The sequence below is a fragment of the Centruroides vittatus genome, unplaced genomic scaffold (genome assembly GCF_030686945.1).
Source record: "Centruroides vittatus isolate TY-2023 unplaced genomic scaffold, ASM3068694v2 scaffold_1152, whole genome shotgun sequence".
Taxonomy (NCBI): domain Eukaryota; kingdom Metazoa; phylum Arthropoda; class Arachnida; order Scorpiones; family Buthidae; genus Centruroides; species Centruroides vittatus.
This window is the reverse complement of record NW_027122670.1, coordinates 1,335,742-1,351,380: the sequence shown is the minus strand read 5'-3', so window position 1 is coordinate 1,351,380 and position 15,639 is coordinate 1,335,742. Positions and strand designations below refer to the sequence as shown.

The 15,639-nt window shown below is 29.4% G+C and overlaps 2 protein-coding genes across 7 annotated transcripts in view; both read right to left on the bottom strand.

Moving 5' to 3' along the window:
* Nucleotides 1-373: 373 nt before the first annotated feature.
* LOC136986514 (protein GVQW3-like) lies at nt 374-910 on the bottom strand. Its single transcript, XM_067284064.1, has one exon. It carries the CDS (start codon nt 908-910, stop codon nt 374-376), a length of 537 nt encoding a protein of 178 aa, XP_067140165.1.
* A 6,297-nt stretch (nt 911-7,207) lies between these two features.
* The window catches only part of HUWE1 (HECT, UBA and WWE domain containing E3 ubiquitin protein ligase 1), a 202,847-nt gene continuing 194,415 nt past the window's right edge, over nt 7,208-15,639 (bottom strand). For all 6 annotated transcript variants that reach the window (XM_067284115.1, XM_067284118.1, XM_067284119.1 and 3 more), the window contains 8 exons: nt 15,126-15,351; nt 13,926-14,125; nt 13,578-13,853; nt 11,610-11,880; nt 9,819-9,924; nt 9,284-9,583; nt 8,003-8,193; nt 7,208-7,933 (listed from right to left, as the gene is read on the bottom strand). In XM_067284115.1, the coding sequence (XP_067140216.1) occupies nt 7,831-7,933; nt 8,003-8,193; nt 9,284-9,583; nt 9,819-9,924; nt 11,610-11,880; nt 13,578-13,853; nt 13,926-14,125; nt 15,126-15,351 (1,673 nt within the window). In that variant the 3' untranslated portion in view covers nt 7,208-7,830. The remainder of the gene's footprint in view (nt 7,934-8,002; nt 8,194-9,283; nt 9,584-9,818; nt 9,925-11,609; nt 11,881-13,577; nt 13,854-13,925; nt 14,126-15,125; nt 15,352-15,639) is intronic.

Sequence of the window (15,639 nt, the reverse complement as noted above, 5' to 3'; positions counted from 1 at the left end):
TATGCCATCACAATAGGTCGATTTGTCAAGGTGTGCAAAATACTCGTTTACTTCAGAGATGACTTCGTCATTTGAGTGGAATCTCTTTCCAGCCAAGAATTTTTTTAGGTTTGGAAAAGGGTGGGAGTCACTGGGGCCCAAATTAGGTGAGTACGGTGGATGTGGAACTAATTGGAAGCGAAGTTCGTTTATCTTTTGTTCAGTGATTCTGGCGGAATGTGCAGGTGCATTATCGTGGTGGAACAGAACCTTTTTCTTCTTCAAGTGTGGCCTCTTTTCTTCGATTTATTTCTTCAGTTTTTCCAAAAGTTCACAGAAATAGACAGCATTGATGGTCTTTCCTCTTTCTAGGTAGTCAATAAAGATGATTTCTTTAGCATCCCAAAAAATCGAGGCCATTACTTTTCCCCGCTGATGGAACTGTCTTTGCCTTCTTTGGTGGCGGCGAACTGCGATGTTTCCATTGCTTCGACTGTTCTTTTGTTTCAAGAGTGTAGTAGTGGACCCACGTTTCGTCAGTAGTCACAAACCGACGCATGAAATCCTGTGGGTTTTTCTGGTAGAAGTCCAAACACTCCTTTGACATCAAAGTGCGAACACGTTTTTGCTCGGCAGTCAGCAGACGCGGCACCCGCCTTGCTGAGACCTTCGTCATACCCAAATTTTCGGTTAGGATGTGGTACACTCGGTTGACAGAGATGCCTGTTGTCTCAGCTATCTCACACGTTTTCAAACGGTGATCTGCTAACACCAAATCGTGAACTTTGTCGATATTTTCTTCAGTGACAGCAGTTGACGGCCGTCCGCTGCGAGGGTCATCTTCCACACTCTTTCTGCCAGATTTAAAAAAGGCTGCCCATTTTTCCACAATGGTGTACGAAGGAGCAGACTCTCCCAAAACTTCATCCATGTCAGCTTTGATTTGAGATGAGATCAACCTTTTTTCGTCAGGTATTTTATGACTGCACGAGTCTCCGTCTTCTCCATTTTTGACAAAGTATGTGCACACTGACTATCTGATAAGCTGTTGTGAAAAAACTTTACGACAAATCAAGCGGAAATTCGTATTGTATCTTCAGCGAAGATGACTGAATTATTCTCGCCAAAAATTAAATTGATTGCAGCGCCGCCTATAGGCAAGGCCGCAAACTTTCCTCGTATTAAAGCGAAATTGGTAGACAAACCCAATAAAAAACAAGAAGCATTTTCTCCTTATTTGGGGAAAAATTGTGTAATCATGGAAATGGGGAATTAATCCTATATCAAATAATATATTTAGTTAAGCTCATATTTGGAAAGACAAAAATTGCTGGGGCTTAAGAAGGGTGGTTGGGGTGGGGACCTCCGCAGTATTTTTTTTCTAGTGTGTTGAAGAATATTCATGCCAAATTTGGGTCTGGATTCACGCATCGTTAGTTACAATGTACTATATTCTTGCGACAACTTTATGACATTGTATCTGGGCATCATAACCCAATTTACTATTTACGATAAAATATCATTAATCTGATTTCAAGAGTAGTGTTTCGTCTAATAAAGTCCGGGAACGTTTAAATGACGTGAGTTGTCTCCAATGTGAGAAAGTTTTGGTGATAAAATGGGAGAAAATGGCGTAATTTTACTTCCGAAATACAGTCGTTGAAAATTAGGGTCGAAAAAAGTAATAATACGAGGGCGGAAATATTACTTCTTGCGGAAAAGGTAATTGTTGGAGATTAATTTGTGAAGTGTTAGTAATGTATCAGTGGCGTGCCGTCATTGGAAGCGATGGAAGCGCCGATTCCACCTTCCAATGACCTTCCCTTGTATTTTATAAAATATAAATTTTCATATTTTAACGTACTTTGAATTAATTAAAATGAATATTTTATTATAACTGCATTATGTATCTTTTACAAATTTCTATACTACATGTGAAAAAAACGATAAGATTGCTATTGTATATTCGAATAATTCGGTGGCGGAAGGAATGTCGAAACCGGTCAGTCTCCAATCAGCCAGATTATATAGGCATTAGCACATGTGGTTTACAGTGCACCAACCTCACCCGGTTTAGCTGGTAGAAGCGACACACGCGTAAAGAGTCCGCGACTTTATATCCCGGAGCGGTTGTGGGCTGTTAGCCACCTGCCTACTAGATGTTCGGCCGCCCTCGCCCGATTATGTGAATCACAAGCAGACTAGATCAACGGCGGACAACCCCCGGCCCGCGGGCCAGCTACGGCTGGCGAAAAGTTTCTATCCGGCCCGCGAGATATTTAATAGATTATTAAATTGGAAAAATAACTAATTAATAGTTAATTTTCCAATTCTTTGTAATTTTCGAAAACGATAAGAGAAATAAATGTAGTATTAAACTTTTTATTTATTTATTTCATATTTGCAGACTAAAACAATTACGAGTCACAAGAAGGCGTCAATTAACTACTACAGGCCCGCGGAAAAAACGTAAAATTTATTCTGGCCCATGTTATAAAAAAGGTTGCCCACCCTAGACTAGATTTATGGCTTAACCCAAACGATAGGAATTTACTGGCATGTTTTTATTATAGTTCTGTATAGTTGACAGGAGTTTTAAAAAAAAAATCCATTAAAATATTTTATATATTTATTCTGCGTTTATTCTGCTCTCCCGTCTTATATTACTTACGGATTTCAATGTTAAACCGGTGATATTACGATTTAGTATGTCCCATCTGTAAGGGGATGCAGAAAAAAACGTGTACAATTCTAGTACAGTGTTAAAAAATTAACTGTTACTTTGGCAGCATCATTTACAACCAAATTTAATGAATGAGACGTACAATGGTACAAAAAAAGCTCTAGAATTTATTCTCCTTAATTTACGATTTATGTATCGGTTGTCATAAAAATTTCTTTCCACTTCTTTCCCAAGACTACAGATATTCAAGTACAAGTAACTAGTTTCGACTTATTTCTATTTAAGTAGTAGTTAAATAATTAAGCGATTAGGGAATTAGAAACATAAATAAAACCCTGATGAAAGAGCCGAAATTTTACTTAAACAGAAGCTTAACCGAACCAATCTCTTGCCGAGTACAGTGGGGTCTGTTCTCTTCATAACATTAGATGTAATAAAGTCAGAAATTTTACCAGTTCAATGAGAGTGACCGAAAAGTTGTAAATTTTGGAAATTTCCGTGAACACTTAGTTCTAAAACGAATTAGTTAGAAAACAAACGACGGACAATCTGTTAAGATTTTTACAGCTATGGTGAGAAACATTTAAAATCTACAACAACCCTGTCGCGTCCTTAGATAAATACTAGTGATGCCACAAAAGAGGCATTTGACATTGACCGGTATCGGCACCATCGGGATTTGGCATGCACACACCTAGTGACCTATCTGGACCGTCTCTGATTCCATTCATTAGCCACTGGTAGGGAGCTATTTCACTAAGTGGATTGTTTTAAGATTTAAAAAGTAAAGAATATTTTGTTATTTTTATGTACGTTTCTTCACAAAGTTATATTTAATTATAAGTTTCTTTAAAAGTATATTCATACAATTGAAGAATTTTTTGTACTAGGAATGAATATTCATCACACATTTTGTTTTACAAGTAAGTTTTTTTTTATAATTTTAATTTTAGCCCTTATATCGTGGCTAGTGATTCAAAAATTTATTTTAAAAAGTTTTGGCTCAAGACCATATAATGAAAAAGAAAACTCCTCCTAGAAGGGAAATGCTTATAAGGGTTGGGGAGAGGAGTTTTATGGAGGAATAAAAAATGGCGGTTATGCGTAGGATTCCATACCCCCCTAATTTTAGGAGAACTGCAGCAAGGATTATGGAACCAGCTACTGGGGCTTCTACGTGGGCTTTTGGTAATCATAGATGATATTAAAAGAGAAAGACCAATGCCTAAATTAAATATAAATACGTCAACAAAAAAATTTCGACATTTTGACGATAAAATTTATGACGAATGACGATTCTTTCGTAAAAGTGAAGCAATTTGGAAATCGAAGCGGAATAGAATTTAACATTGGTAGACAATATAAAATAAATATTGAAAATTATAACAAGATAATTACGATTAATAGATATATCTAAATTAATAGATGTTATATGTTTTTTCTCAAAGCAAGAATTGGCATTTAGAGGGCATGAAGAATTTATTGAATCTAATAACGGAGGTAATTATATTGAACTTTATTAAGTACGTCAGATAATCTGTTAAAAATACATTTAAAGAAGTATACGGTTTTTACTGGCTTATCGAACAAACGAATACGAACGGGCCCTGACGCGCAATTAATTGATTGCCCCTGAAAGTCGGCTTCTTACAGAAACACAGCTTCCCTATCATCAAATGTCACGGCACGCCACTGTAATGTATGTAGAAGCATTGATGAAATTCGACATAAATGGAGTATAAAAGCGTTTGAAAAAAATTATATAGAAATTTCAGTAGCGTAATTATTAAAATTTTAAACAGAATTATTATAAAGTTAAGAGAATAGTATGCTATACATGATGCATACACCTTTTCAAATGAGGTTGTTTCTCAATTTCCCTCAAAATTTGATAGCATCGGATTAATTCCTTTAAAAAAATGTCTTCAATTGACAGACGAGGTAAATGATAAATTTTCGATGAACTGTGATTCATCGATGCAGAAAGCTAAATACTCACCGGTCGTCTTGCATTGTCTTGAGTTACAACCCATTGTCGTATATAACAATGCCTATTTACTAGATTAGTAAACAACAAATATTCGTCATAAGTTGCAAATTGTGAATCTGGGCCTTGATGCAGATACGTTGGACACTACAGAACCCTTTATATAACATAGCATACACACATCTTCACTTAAATAATACATCTATATAAACTGTATACAAGTAATGTCACAAATGGTGATATTGTTTTAAAATAATTTCTTTGATTTCAATAATAGTAATGCAGTAGGTACTGCATTACTACTACTGAACTACGTTAAGCATTTCTATAACAACACAAACAATGCATAAAATGTATTTAATGCATATTGAATACATTTTATGCATTGTTTTGTGTTGTTATATAAATGCTTAATGTAGTTATTTTTATTCCAATTACTCAGTTAAATGCTAACATTTCCAATAAACTATGATTATTATTATTAAATAAAAAAGTGAAGATAACTTAGTTGCAGCAATAACATTCTCAAATATTCTTTGAATAATTCAGAATAAAATATTATCTTTTTAAAATATATATTAAGACAATTTGCCAAAAACATTCGATGATGTCAAAAATTTTAGTATGCTTTTCTCATTTGTATTTATAATATTTAATTAGATATTTTTTTTGTTTTTAATTGAACATAAACAGTATACAAGTAAAATTCAATATTAAAAAAATGGAGTGAACTGGATCACAACGATAAATTTTTAAACATTGCCGAGCAAAGGTAAAATTTTAAATTTGGTTCCTTTGAAAAAGTTCAATATGTATTAATAATGAATAAACCTATTAAAATGATAAACTATACCAGATGACATTTCATTACAACAAATTAATTAGACAAACTATAACTAAATACTTAATACAAGTTACAAGTTCATGTTGAGACTGGAGTTAAAATTAGCAAAAAATGTCCCGACTCCAACCTGGACAAACTTAATTCTTCCTAAAACAGCTTCCGATCCTATATTCAACAGCAAGGTTGCGGAATCTAACAAGCCAGCTTTCCCCTTTAATTTAGTACTTCATCTGCAAAGTATGTTGAGCAATAGTCTTTGAAAATATACATTAAATTTCATTAAAAGGCATTTTGGACAGTGTGTGTCTAGAAAACAAATTTCTACCTGTACAGGAAAATATTTCTACCTGTACAGGAAAATATTTCCACCAATATGTTAGATATCTGATACAAGAGTATAAGTATTATGCAAATTATATTTAAATCACAACATTAAATTATTCCTAAAATAAAACTTGAGCATGAATTTTGTTCTGTAAACAAAACTAGGCAATGCTTTAAATTAATATCAAATACACTAAATGGAGATTGTAAACAGAAACATATATTAATATTTAAATACCATTATATTAAAAAGAACCAGAATTTTAGAACTTGGTACATTTTTTTTCTTTTACAAAACTTAAAAAAAATCAATTTTTAAATACTTAATTTCTATTTTAAAAGTTTTGATGCATCTAGAGAGAGGATAAATGGTCAAAATGGTTAACTGTAAGTGATGTTGCTTTCTTAGGGAATATGAAGGAATGATCTAAGACAATTGCAAAAATTATCTCTTTTTTTTTTGTATTTTAACAAATATTCAGCCTGGAAATTTTTTTAATAGGTTTTAAACTTATTATTAAATTTTGGATGCTTATATTTAATTCAAAAACAGAGATGAAAGAACAGATATAATAAAGAATTGGAATTGCTATCATTTCAACAAAAATATAGTCGTAGGAAAAAGTGTGTTATGTTAAAATTTTCAAGTTCTGTAGTAAATACAATAACACCATATAATTTTTCTATTTATAAGATTTATATTTCATTTAAATTTTATTTAAAAGTTTTCTGTGTATAAGCAAATTGTGAATGGCAAGTTTGCACTTGGCAAGGGTAAAAAATTATTGAAAAAAAATAAAAATAAATCAAACGAGAGAAATATTTTGCAACACAACTCTCTGAAATGGGAATCAAAGAATTGGAAACAGCATCAATTAATAATATTTCATTCAATTTTATGTACACAGAAACACCAACAAAAATTTCATTCTTCTGAAATACATTTCAAGGAAATATAACAGTTCAATTATGAAATTAGCTAAATTTATATTTCTATAGATAATGTTATGGTAATGTCCAAATTTGACAAATATTACATTAATATAAAAATAAACAAAGTCATTTAATGTTATTTAAGTAACAAATATTTCATATTTTTTGGATTTCTGTGCTATGTTTGAGTTTCATATCACAAAAATACTGTATTTTAAAATATCCAATTTCTTTATTTGTTGAACTAAAATATAAATTGTTCTTTTTCCTTTAAGTTGCTCAACATTCGTACTTATCCTTTTAAACTAAATAAATTCTACTGAATAAATGTGTAAATTACAGATCTAAAAACTTACAACAGTGCTAACAAAAAATTTTTTTTGCTTTTAGTTGTGCCATTTGACACATTTTTGTACTCTAATTAAAAATATAATTCATGAAGTATTTAAGACTAAGAGGTGATTCAAGTTTTAGTTTATTTTTTTCAAATTACTGCAGTAACATGCATGAAAAATACAGCAATTTCTTTTACAGCTTTTTTTCTGAAATAATGAAGATACAGGACTGTCTAGAGATTTTCTAGAAAGACCTATAACTTCAAAAACCACCATGTATTCCCCTTTGAATTATGGTCCATTCAACAACTTAGAAAATTTCACCAAATGCAAGAAACAATCACAAGGTATGCCAAAAAATGTTGCCGATATAACTGCCAGCATGAATGTGTAAAGAATGGTTGATATACACTAATTATTGACAGTGGACTTGGCAGCATTTCTCACTCTTCTAATTATTTCACTGTGTAAAGTTTTGTCATACAGAAAAGATAAAGCATGTTCTGTACATAATATAACCACTCTGTTGGCAGTCAATTATATTTGAATTTTGTATAGTCAACTCACATTTTTGTCCTTGAATTAACAAGGTAGTTGCTAATGCAACACACCTCTTCTGAGAAAATATCACACTATCAGATTTTGAGAAGGCTCCTCTGACATGGCAATTTGTTCTGTGCCTTTTTCAACAGGGACCTCCCAACAACAAATTACAAATTGTAATGAATATAAGTATTCTGTTAGTTCATGCAAATCCAAAACCTTCAGAACACTCTTGGATGGCTTTTAGCAACATGGAACGGAGCTTGTCGTAAGTTTCATAGGCTGGTAAATCTAATTGATTGAAGCTGCCAAAAAAGTTTACATTAGTTCAATTAAGAATATTTAATAAACATGTTTGTTAAAAATTAACATACCAAGTATGTGCAGATGGTAAACGATCTGTTGAACGATCATCACGATGAATCTGAAACTTCTGAATTCCATTCATTCCTTCTAATGCAGAAAAACCTTGAAGTGGCACTTTTGAAGTGCCAGTCACAAACTGTAGGAACTTGGCACGATCTGCTTGATCAAATGAACGAAGAGCTCTCCAAAACCATTGTATCTATGAAAATTTATAGTTTGTTAGATCAGCTTTAACATGTAAAAACACTAATATATTTTAATGGAAATGATAAAATTTTCAATTTTGTTAATAATTTAGTTCTTATGATTTGTGCATTATAAAACAAAATATTACATAATTTTCTGAAGTTTTTCATATTTGAATAACTATGTTAGATTTTAACTGGCAAGATCCTAATCAAAATTGATTACAATTTCAAATCTTGCAAACTAAAAGCAGCAATAAAATTTATCTGTATTAAACTATACACACAAATATTTGAAATCAGCTTGAGAGTGGATTTTATTACGCAGCAAACTTCTTGTATGATGATCAAAATATAATATCTTGTAATGTATGAATTTCTTTATCAAGATGATAATATTGACTACAGAAAACAACCCCATTTTGAATGTATGAAACTAAAAATATTTTAGATTTTTTTCCTGCCCATTAAGATTACAACATTCCACATTATGATTAGAATTTATTGTAGAATTTATAGTAAATTATTGAGTAGATATAATTGAAGTTGGTAATCAGAATGTTTATTGATAAAGTACAGTAGAGCATCAATTATCCGAATCAATTGGGGACTAGGGTTGTTCAGAAAATCGATTTTTCAGATAACCGATTATGTACAAAAAAATACATTATTAATATAGTATATTAGTATATCCCATGTTGAAATTTTTCTCTGTTGCATGTCGCTTTGCATTGAATTTTCATCAATGTTAAGCCTAACGAAAATTTTTATAATAATCACCATGGCTATTGTATCGTTAAAAACTATTTCTTTATTTTGTACAAACAAAATAAATATATTGAAAAATATAAAAACAAATAAAAATATTATACTTTAGAAGTTAATCTAGTATCAAAAACATTTGATTCAGCATGACACATGTCCCGATAGAGTCCAGACTGGAAAGCTTTCGGTTAACCAATGTTTTGGATAACTGATGCTCTACTGTAGTTTAAAAACTTAACTTTTTTCATAGAAAGTAAAAATTTTACTATGATTTAGGATTTCATATTTAAATGATTTGTGATATAGAAAAATACATTTTTTAAGGAATATTGTAAGTACCTGTAATGATGTTGGTTGATATTTATGATACTCTGTGTTGGCTTTAAGATCATCTATGTCAACATTTGGCAAACCTGAGATTAATAATTCAAGTTCTTGTTCATTGAAGATAGCAATAAGGCGTTTGGGAATAATTTCGTAAAATCCTTCCAAGAATGCATTCAATTGCTTTCGAATAGCTCCTGTCATTTTTTCTTGACAAACTAAACGCACATATTCTTGTTTATTTTCTTCAGTAACCATTACATTCTGCCCATTTGGTTTTAAATCTCTAATTTCTGTTACACCAAATTCTTGCACCTGAAATAAAAGTGTATTAAAATGAATTTATTCAAAATTTTTCAGAAAACTGCAAAAAATATATTGATTAATTTAATCAAATGTCATTTCTTTTAAAGTGCATGATATTAGAAAATTTCATATTGTAACTTATGATTTTCCTATCAGTTTACAATTAGATATCAAATCTAGTAATAACTTTGTAACTGTGTAAAGTAAGTTAAATGATTTATTTCATATGAATTGTCTGTCTTACTTCAACACTAAAAGTCAGTTCATATCCAATTTCCTTGACATCGTGTTCCAACAGAAAGACTAAACCTTGATAAAATGAATAGTCTTCACTTTCCATATCAGTGTATCTGCAATTGAACAAAAATGTTAACTTTATTCATGAAGTCAACATTCAAAAATTTTAAATGCAAAGTTTTTTTATATCCTACATTTCCTCCTAAAAATTTTTAACCACACTCTCAAAATTTATCAATTATAATTAGACTATTTTTTTCTTGACTTGTATTACTGAAAAAACTTCCACCTGTATTGGTCACATGTTATTTTCCTATGAATCTCATTAACATGTTAACAAAAGTAACTCGACAATATATGACCATAATAGAATTTACTCAGAGCATAATTTAATTAGCTGTGGTACCTAAATTTCAGTACAGAATGCACAAGCTTGAATTATATTATGTGCCAAAATATACAGTACTGTAACAAAAAGAAACAATATTATGTCATCCGAGTTTTTCTCTCCTGACAGAAACTAACGTACACACTATTAGTGTGTTGATTGTTGATTTACCATAGTTTGCATAATGTAAGTGTTCAAAGTATGCACTGTCTCGTTGTAGACGGTGTTCATATCATTCATACAGATTCTCAAACATATTCCAAAACAAAGATTGCTGAAGACTCCTGCAAAAGTAAACGATTTGCTCACATAATGCAGGCACAGTACTTGGCAGATCTTAACAGTAACACATGCTCCTTTAACATTCCCCACAAATAGGCATCAGGTGGTGTAAGATCACGGAAATGGAACAGGTATGGGAAGTAAGTACCACAAGAAATGATTCATCTTGAAAAGTTTTCCTGAAGAATGGCTAGAGATTCTCGAGTGGTATGGCTGGCTGCCCCGTTCTTTTGATACCACTGTCTATTCATGTGAAGACTCTTTGTACGACAGTCTTCTTAAATACTGAAGAAATGGTCTGATCACCATACCCCTGTAGGGTCCTTGGGTGATGGTAAGAGGATTGCCTTCCTTTTCATTACTGGAAACATGTGCAGTTAAAGCTATGCCCCTTTGACAAATGCACATGCATATTCGAGATGTGTGAGTTTCAGTACTGTATATTTTGGCACATAGTATATTATAATATTTCATATTCTATTCAAATAATAATAATATACAACATAATATTAAAAAAATCTGAAGTATTATCTAAAAATTTATTAAATTCAATACAACTGATTGGTAAATGGTAATTGTAAATTTAACAAGTCATGGTAAGTTTTTTATACTAATTATGATTTTGATACAATTACTCCAAACATTCCCATATTAATAAAAATTTTGTAATGAGCAGTAATGAGTTTATTCAATGTAACAGGAAATTTTAAAATTTTAATATTCAATTTTAACAGAAAATTTTTAATTTCCTGTTAAAATATAAATAAATAATATTTATTAATAAAGTAAAAATTATATTGGCCTTTTTGTGCTCTCAGAGCGGTAAAGGGCCTAAAACCACAAAGAAAAAAAAAAGTTAAAATTATTATTGAGTTTTACTTGACTCTTCACTTTTACTAGATATGATTAATCATATCCTACAAGGGACACGAGATTAATCATATTTTAACATTTTAAAAATAAGTTTTTTTAATTATTATTTTACATTACAAATTAAATGTTCTATATTAGTAATTTTCTAATGATAATAAATAAAGTACTAACAAAATAGTTAATAATCAACTAGAAATCTGAAGAATATTTTTTAAATATTTATTCAATATATTAATATAAGAGAGAAATACTTACTTGACAAGTTTCCCTAGAATATGTTTATAAAATGACCTTGTAAAATAACATTCTAATAGTTTATTATCATAGACAGCCTTTGCTATTACTCGACCCACGAACTTAAAGTAACTCAGATGATTTGAGTTACAATGAGAAGATTGGTTAATCATATATGTTACACGATCACCAGGTGAAATTGTGAATAGAGCATACATTGGATTAAATATCTCTCGTGAAATTATAGTATACCATTCTCTTAACAAGCCTCCTGCATCTTGACCTTCTTCACCTAACAAACAGAATTGAATATCAGAATGCTTATCTTTTGAATCTAATCAGTTCATTAAATATAAATAATTTATAAAATTTTATTTTCAAGATTGCTGTTAATAATTACATTTTATTTACAAAAAAGCCTAGATGGAGTGATGTTATTCACAATTGTATTTATGTTTGGGTAAAAATAAATAATACATATCAAGAACGAAAGAGTTTGTAATTTAATATGAAACTCTACTTACTGATACAAATTTAAATTGAAGTGATTAGAAAGTAATTTCCATATAATAGGAATAAGGTTTTGCAAATTTACTTCTTCATACTAAGCAAACTGTCTTAAAATAGACTAAATTAAGCAAAATAACTTTCCATATCAAACTCTAAATACAGTAAACACCAGCAGTTGAACAAATAGGAGTAAAGGTTGTTTGAGTTTATTATGAAAGTGAGTGAGTTAGTGGGATGTTTTCTATGACGATGAGGAAAACAAGGTGACTATACTATGGTTTAGAAATTTATTTTGATCAGCACTATACAAAAATTTTACTGAGCTTTAATACATTTATATTGATGAATTTTTATTATAGAAAAACTCAAAAAAAATTCATGAAAGAAATCTGTCCAAGTTATGCAAACTCTGAGTTAGCAGATTTATTATATTTAATTTTTGTTTTCTTTCCCTTGTTTTTACTTTGTATTCAACAATTTATCATTGAATTAATAATAAATTAACAAAAAGGCCATTTAAACATCAAATAGTAAAACTATCAAAAGAACCAATAAAGACTGCAATCTTATTTATTCCTGTTTGTACTGCATTTTCTAAAATCACAGAAGCCATTAAATCTGTTCTTCCATTTTAATATTTCTTCATAGTTGCTGTTTTAAGATTACATACACACAGTTTGATTTTTCACATCCAAATAATTTTGAATTTATCATCATCATCAGAAAATTAGCATCCTAATGAAATGTCACATTATCATCATTGTAAAATCAAAATGGCATACAAGTAGAATTTAAAAGGAAAAGGAAAATAATAATTGAAAAAATGAAAACAGAATATACATAGTTATAAATCTGGAAAATGTTTAATAGTAGTATGGTAGAATTGGTGATATGAAAACAGGGGGATGGAATCATCCTTACTACAGGCTAAGACAGCCAATTAATCAAGGAAAATAGATTTCTTTCTTAGATATTACCAAATATAAACAAAGAAATTTTGCAGAGATGTGAACATATATCTGCATTAATGAAATTTCATCATTCTAAAAACTTCTTTGTAATACTGCTATTAAATTTTTACAGATGCAGTGATCTTATATATATATATATAAATCAAACTCCAATAACAATGAAACTGTGTTTTATAAATATAAAGCAATACATTTCTTATAGCCTGACATTTACAAAAATTTCTTAATTTAAGAAAATATTGTAAGAAAAATTTATGCCTGAATCATGAAATATTTAATGTTTAGAAAATTAAAAAACTGCCCATCAAAAAGTAATATATAACAGAATCATTAACTTATCTAAACTGCAAGCATTACTGCAATTATTATTTTTTTCTAAGAAACAAGAAATTCTTTCAAAATGAAAAAATTAATATATATAAATTACATAAATAATAAAATAGTCATTTATGATTTATATACACACACACACATTTATATAAAAAAATTTTAAACAAAAAGTAATTGCCTTCAAAAACAATGTAAAAACGATTTTTCCATTCTTCTGGTGATCTCCTATGTAATTCTCTAAATGAATCTTCAAATACATGTTCCCGCCGTACATGAACGGCAAGGTCTTCACGCCGTGCACCTTCATCCATTCGTTCCAATTCCTGTCTAAAATACCTTCGTTTCACATCAAAATCTAAAACTCTAGTGTGATCAACTAGTACTGAAAATGGACCATCTGCAAGTGGAGTGGTTGATTGACGGAGTATTTGATTTAAAACGGTACGATGGGTTTCTGCGGAAAATAACGTAATCAATTTATAATAACTTTTTAAATGTATGTAAATAAACGAAGAATTATATATACCTGCAAATTTTAAGAATTTTTGTGTATCAGCTGGTAAAGCTGTGCTTATAGTTGCTAAAGAATTCTCTCTACTAAAGACTATATTGCTAGTTTCAGCTATAGTTGCTGCTTCTGAAGTAGCTGGTAAAGGTGATAATGGTGCTATGTCTTGATGTATATGTGCTAATTGATTTTCTCTGCTTTCTTGTCTGTATTCTTTTCTAAAAAATTTATATTTATTTAATAAAATCAAACTAAACTGATTACAAAAAGTAGGGGGGAAATCACACTATTTAAAATTTAACAAATGATAAAATCTACTAAAATAAAAACAACATATTTTACTTATATTTCTATAGTGAGTTTTAATATTAAAAGTATATTTTAAAATTTTTGTACTCAATAAAAAACAATTTTTAAAACTTGTAATAGAAGAGAAATGTATTCAAAAATATTATAAAATTTTTAATAATCTCAGTCAATATCAATATCATAACTTAAAAAGCAGTAACAGCTGAATAATTTAGTGAGAATTACATTGATTAAAAAAATATAATGCTAACATTTAAGTGATTATGAAAAACAATATATATATTTTTTATAGTCTGCATTTTGATTTAAAACACGTTTTTAAAAGTAATTTATTTTCTGAAAAGGAAGCAGTTGAAAAGATGTTATGAAGTTAAAATTTATAGATGAAACTTTAAAAATAAAAATAAATTTTTTTTCCCACAAATAAAATATATTAACTTCTAATACTAATTTAGGATCACACGTCTGTTTGATAAAAATTTTGATAACCAAAATAATTTATTTTATTTGTGTAAAGTAATCATTATTATTTCATTGTATATTAAAATTTTATAATCATTTTTATGATCTTAGGAAGATAAAAATTTAATTGATATATTTGTAATGTATTTAGAGAGATGTTATCCACTATAAAGCATTTCATAACTTCAGAAAAATAAATTACTTTTCAAATAAATATTTCAAATCTACCCATAGGCTACCTAAATTCTCATTATGATGAAAAAAATCTTTTTTTAAAAAATTAAGATGAATGAGTTATTAAAAATATTAAAAACAAATCAAAATCATATGACTAATACTTTTAATATTCTAAACAATTGAAGCAAATACATGAATGCAGTATCCCCAGTATTCTAAAAATATAAATGTGAATGAATTGTTTAAAAACTTATATATATAATTATTTACCTTTTATTAGATTCTTTTTCTGAGGAAGAAGCATGAACTAAGAAAAATGCTTCTACAGCAGGTTGTAATACAAGAACAGCATGATGATCTGGAGTTTCTGCAAGTTCTACTAAGCACTCACTCAGTGTTTCCCATAATTCTTCAAGAGAAAGTTGAAAACTGAGTGGTGGTAAACATGGTTCTTCTTCAACTGGTTCCTTTTTAGAATTTTGACTAGATGGTGTAACTGAAAAATATTAAGAATGTTTATGATTAGACAGTGATATTTCATCTAATTTGTGAATTTAGAATTTTATATTTATTTAATTAGAAATGTCAAGTTAAGATTAGTATGAGATTATTACTGTTAAGTAAAATTAAAAGAAGTTTTTAACTAAAAATATTCAACTGACTAATACACCAAATAAATCAATTATTCTTATCACAATACAAAAAACTAATACTTTTGGTCTAAAAGCAAGCAGTTAGATCAAAATCTTATGCTATCATTAACAAGTAGAATTTCATTTAATCA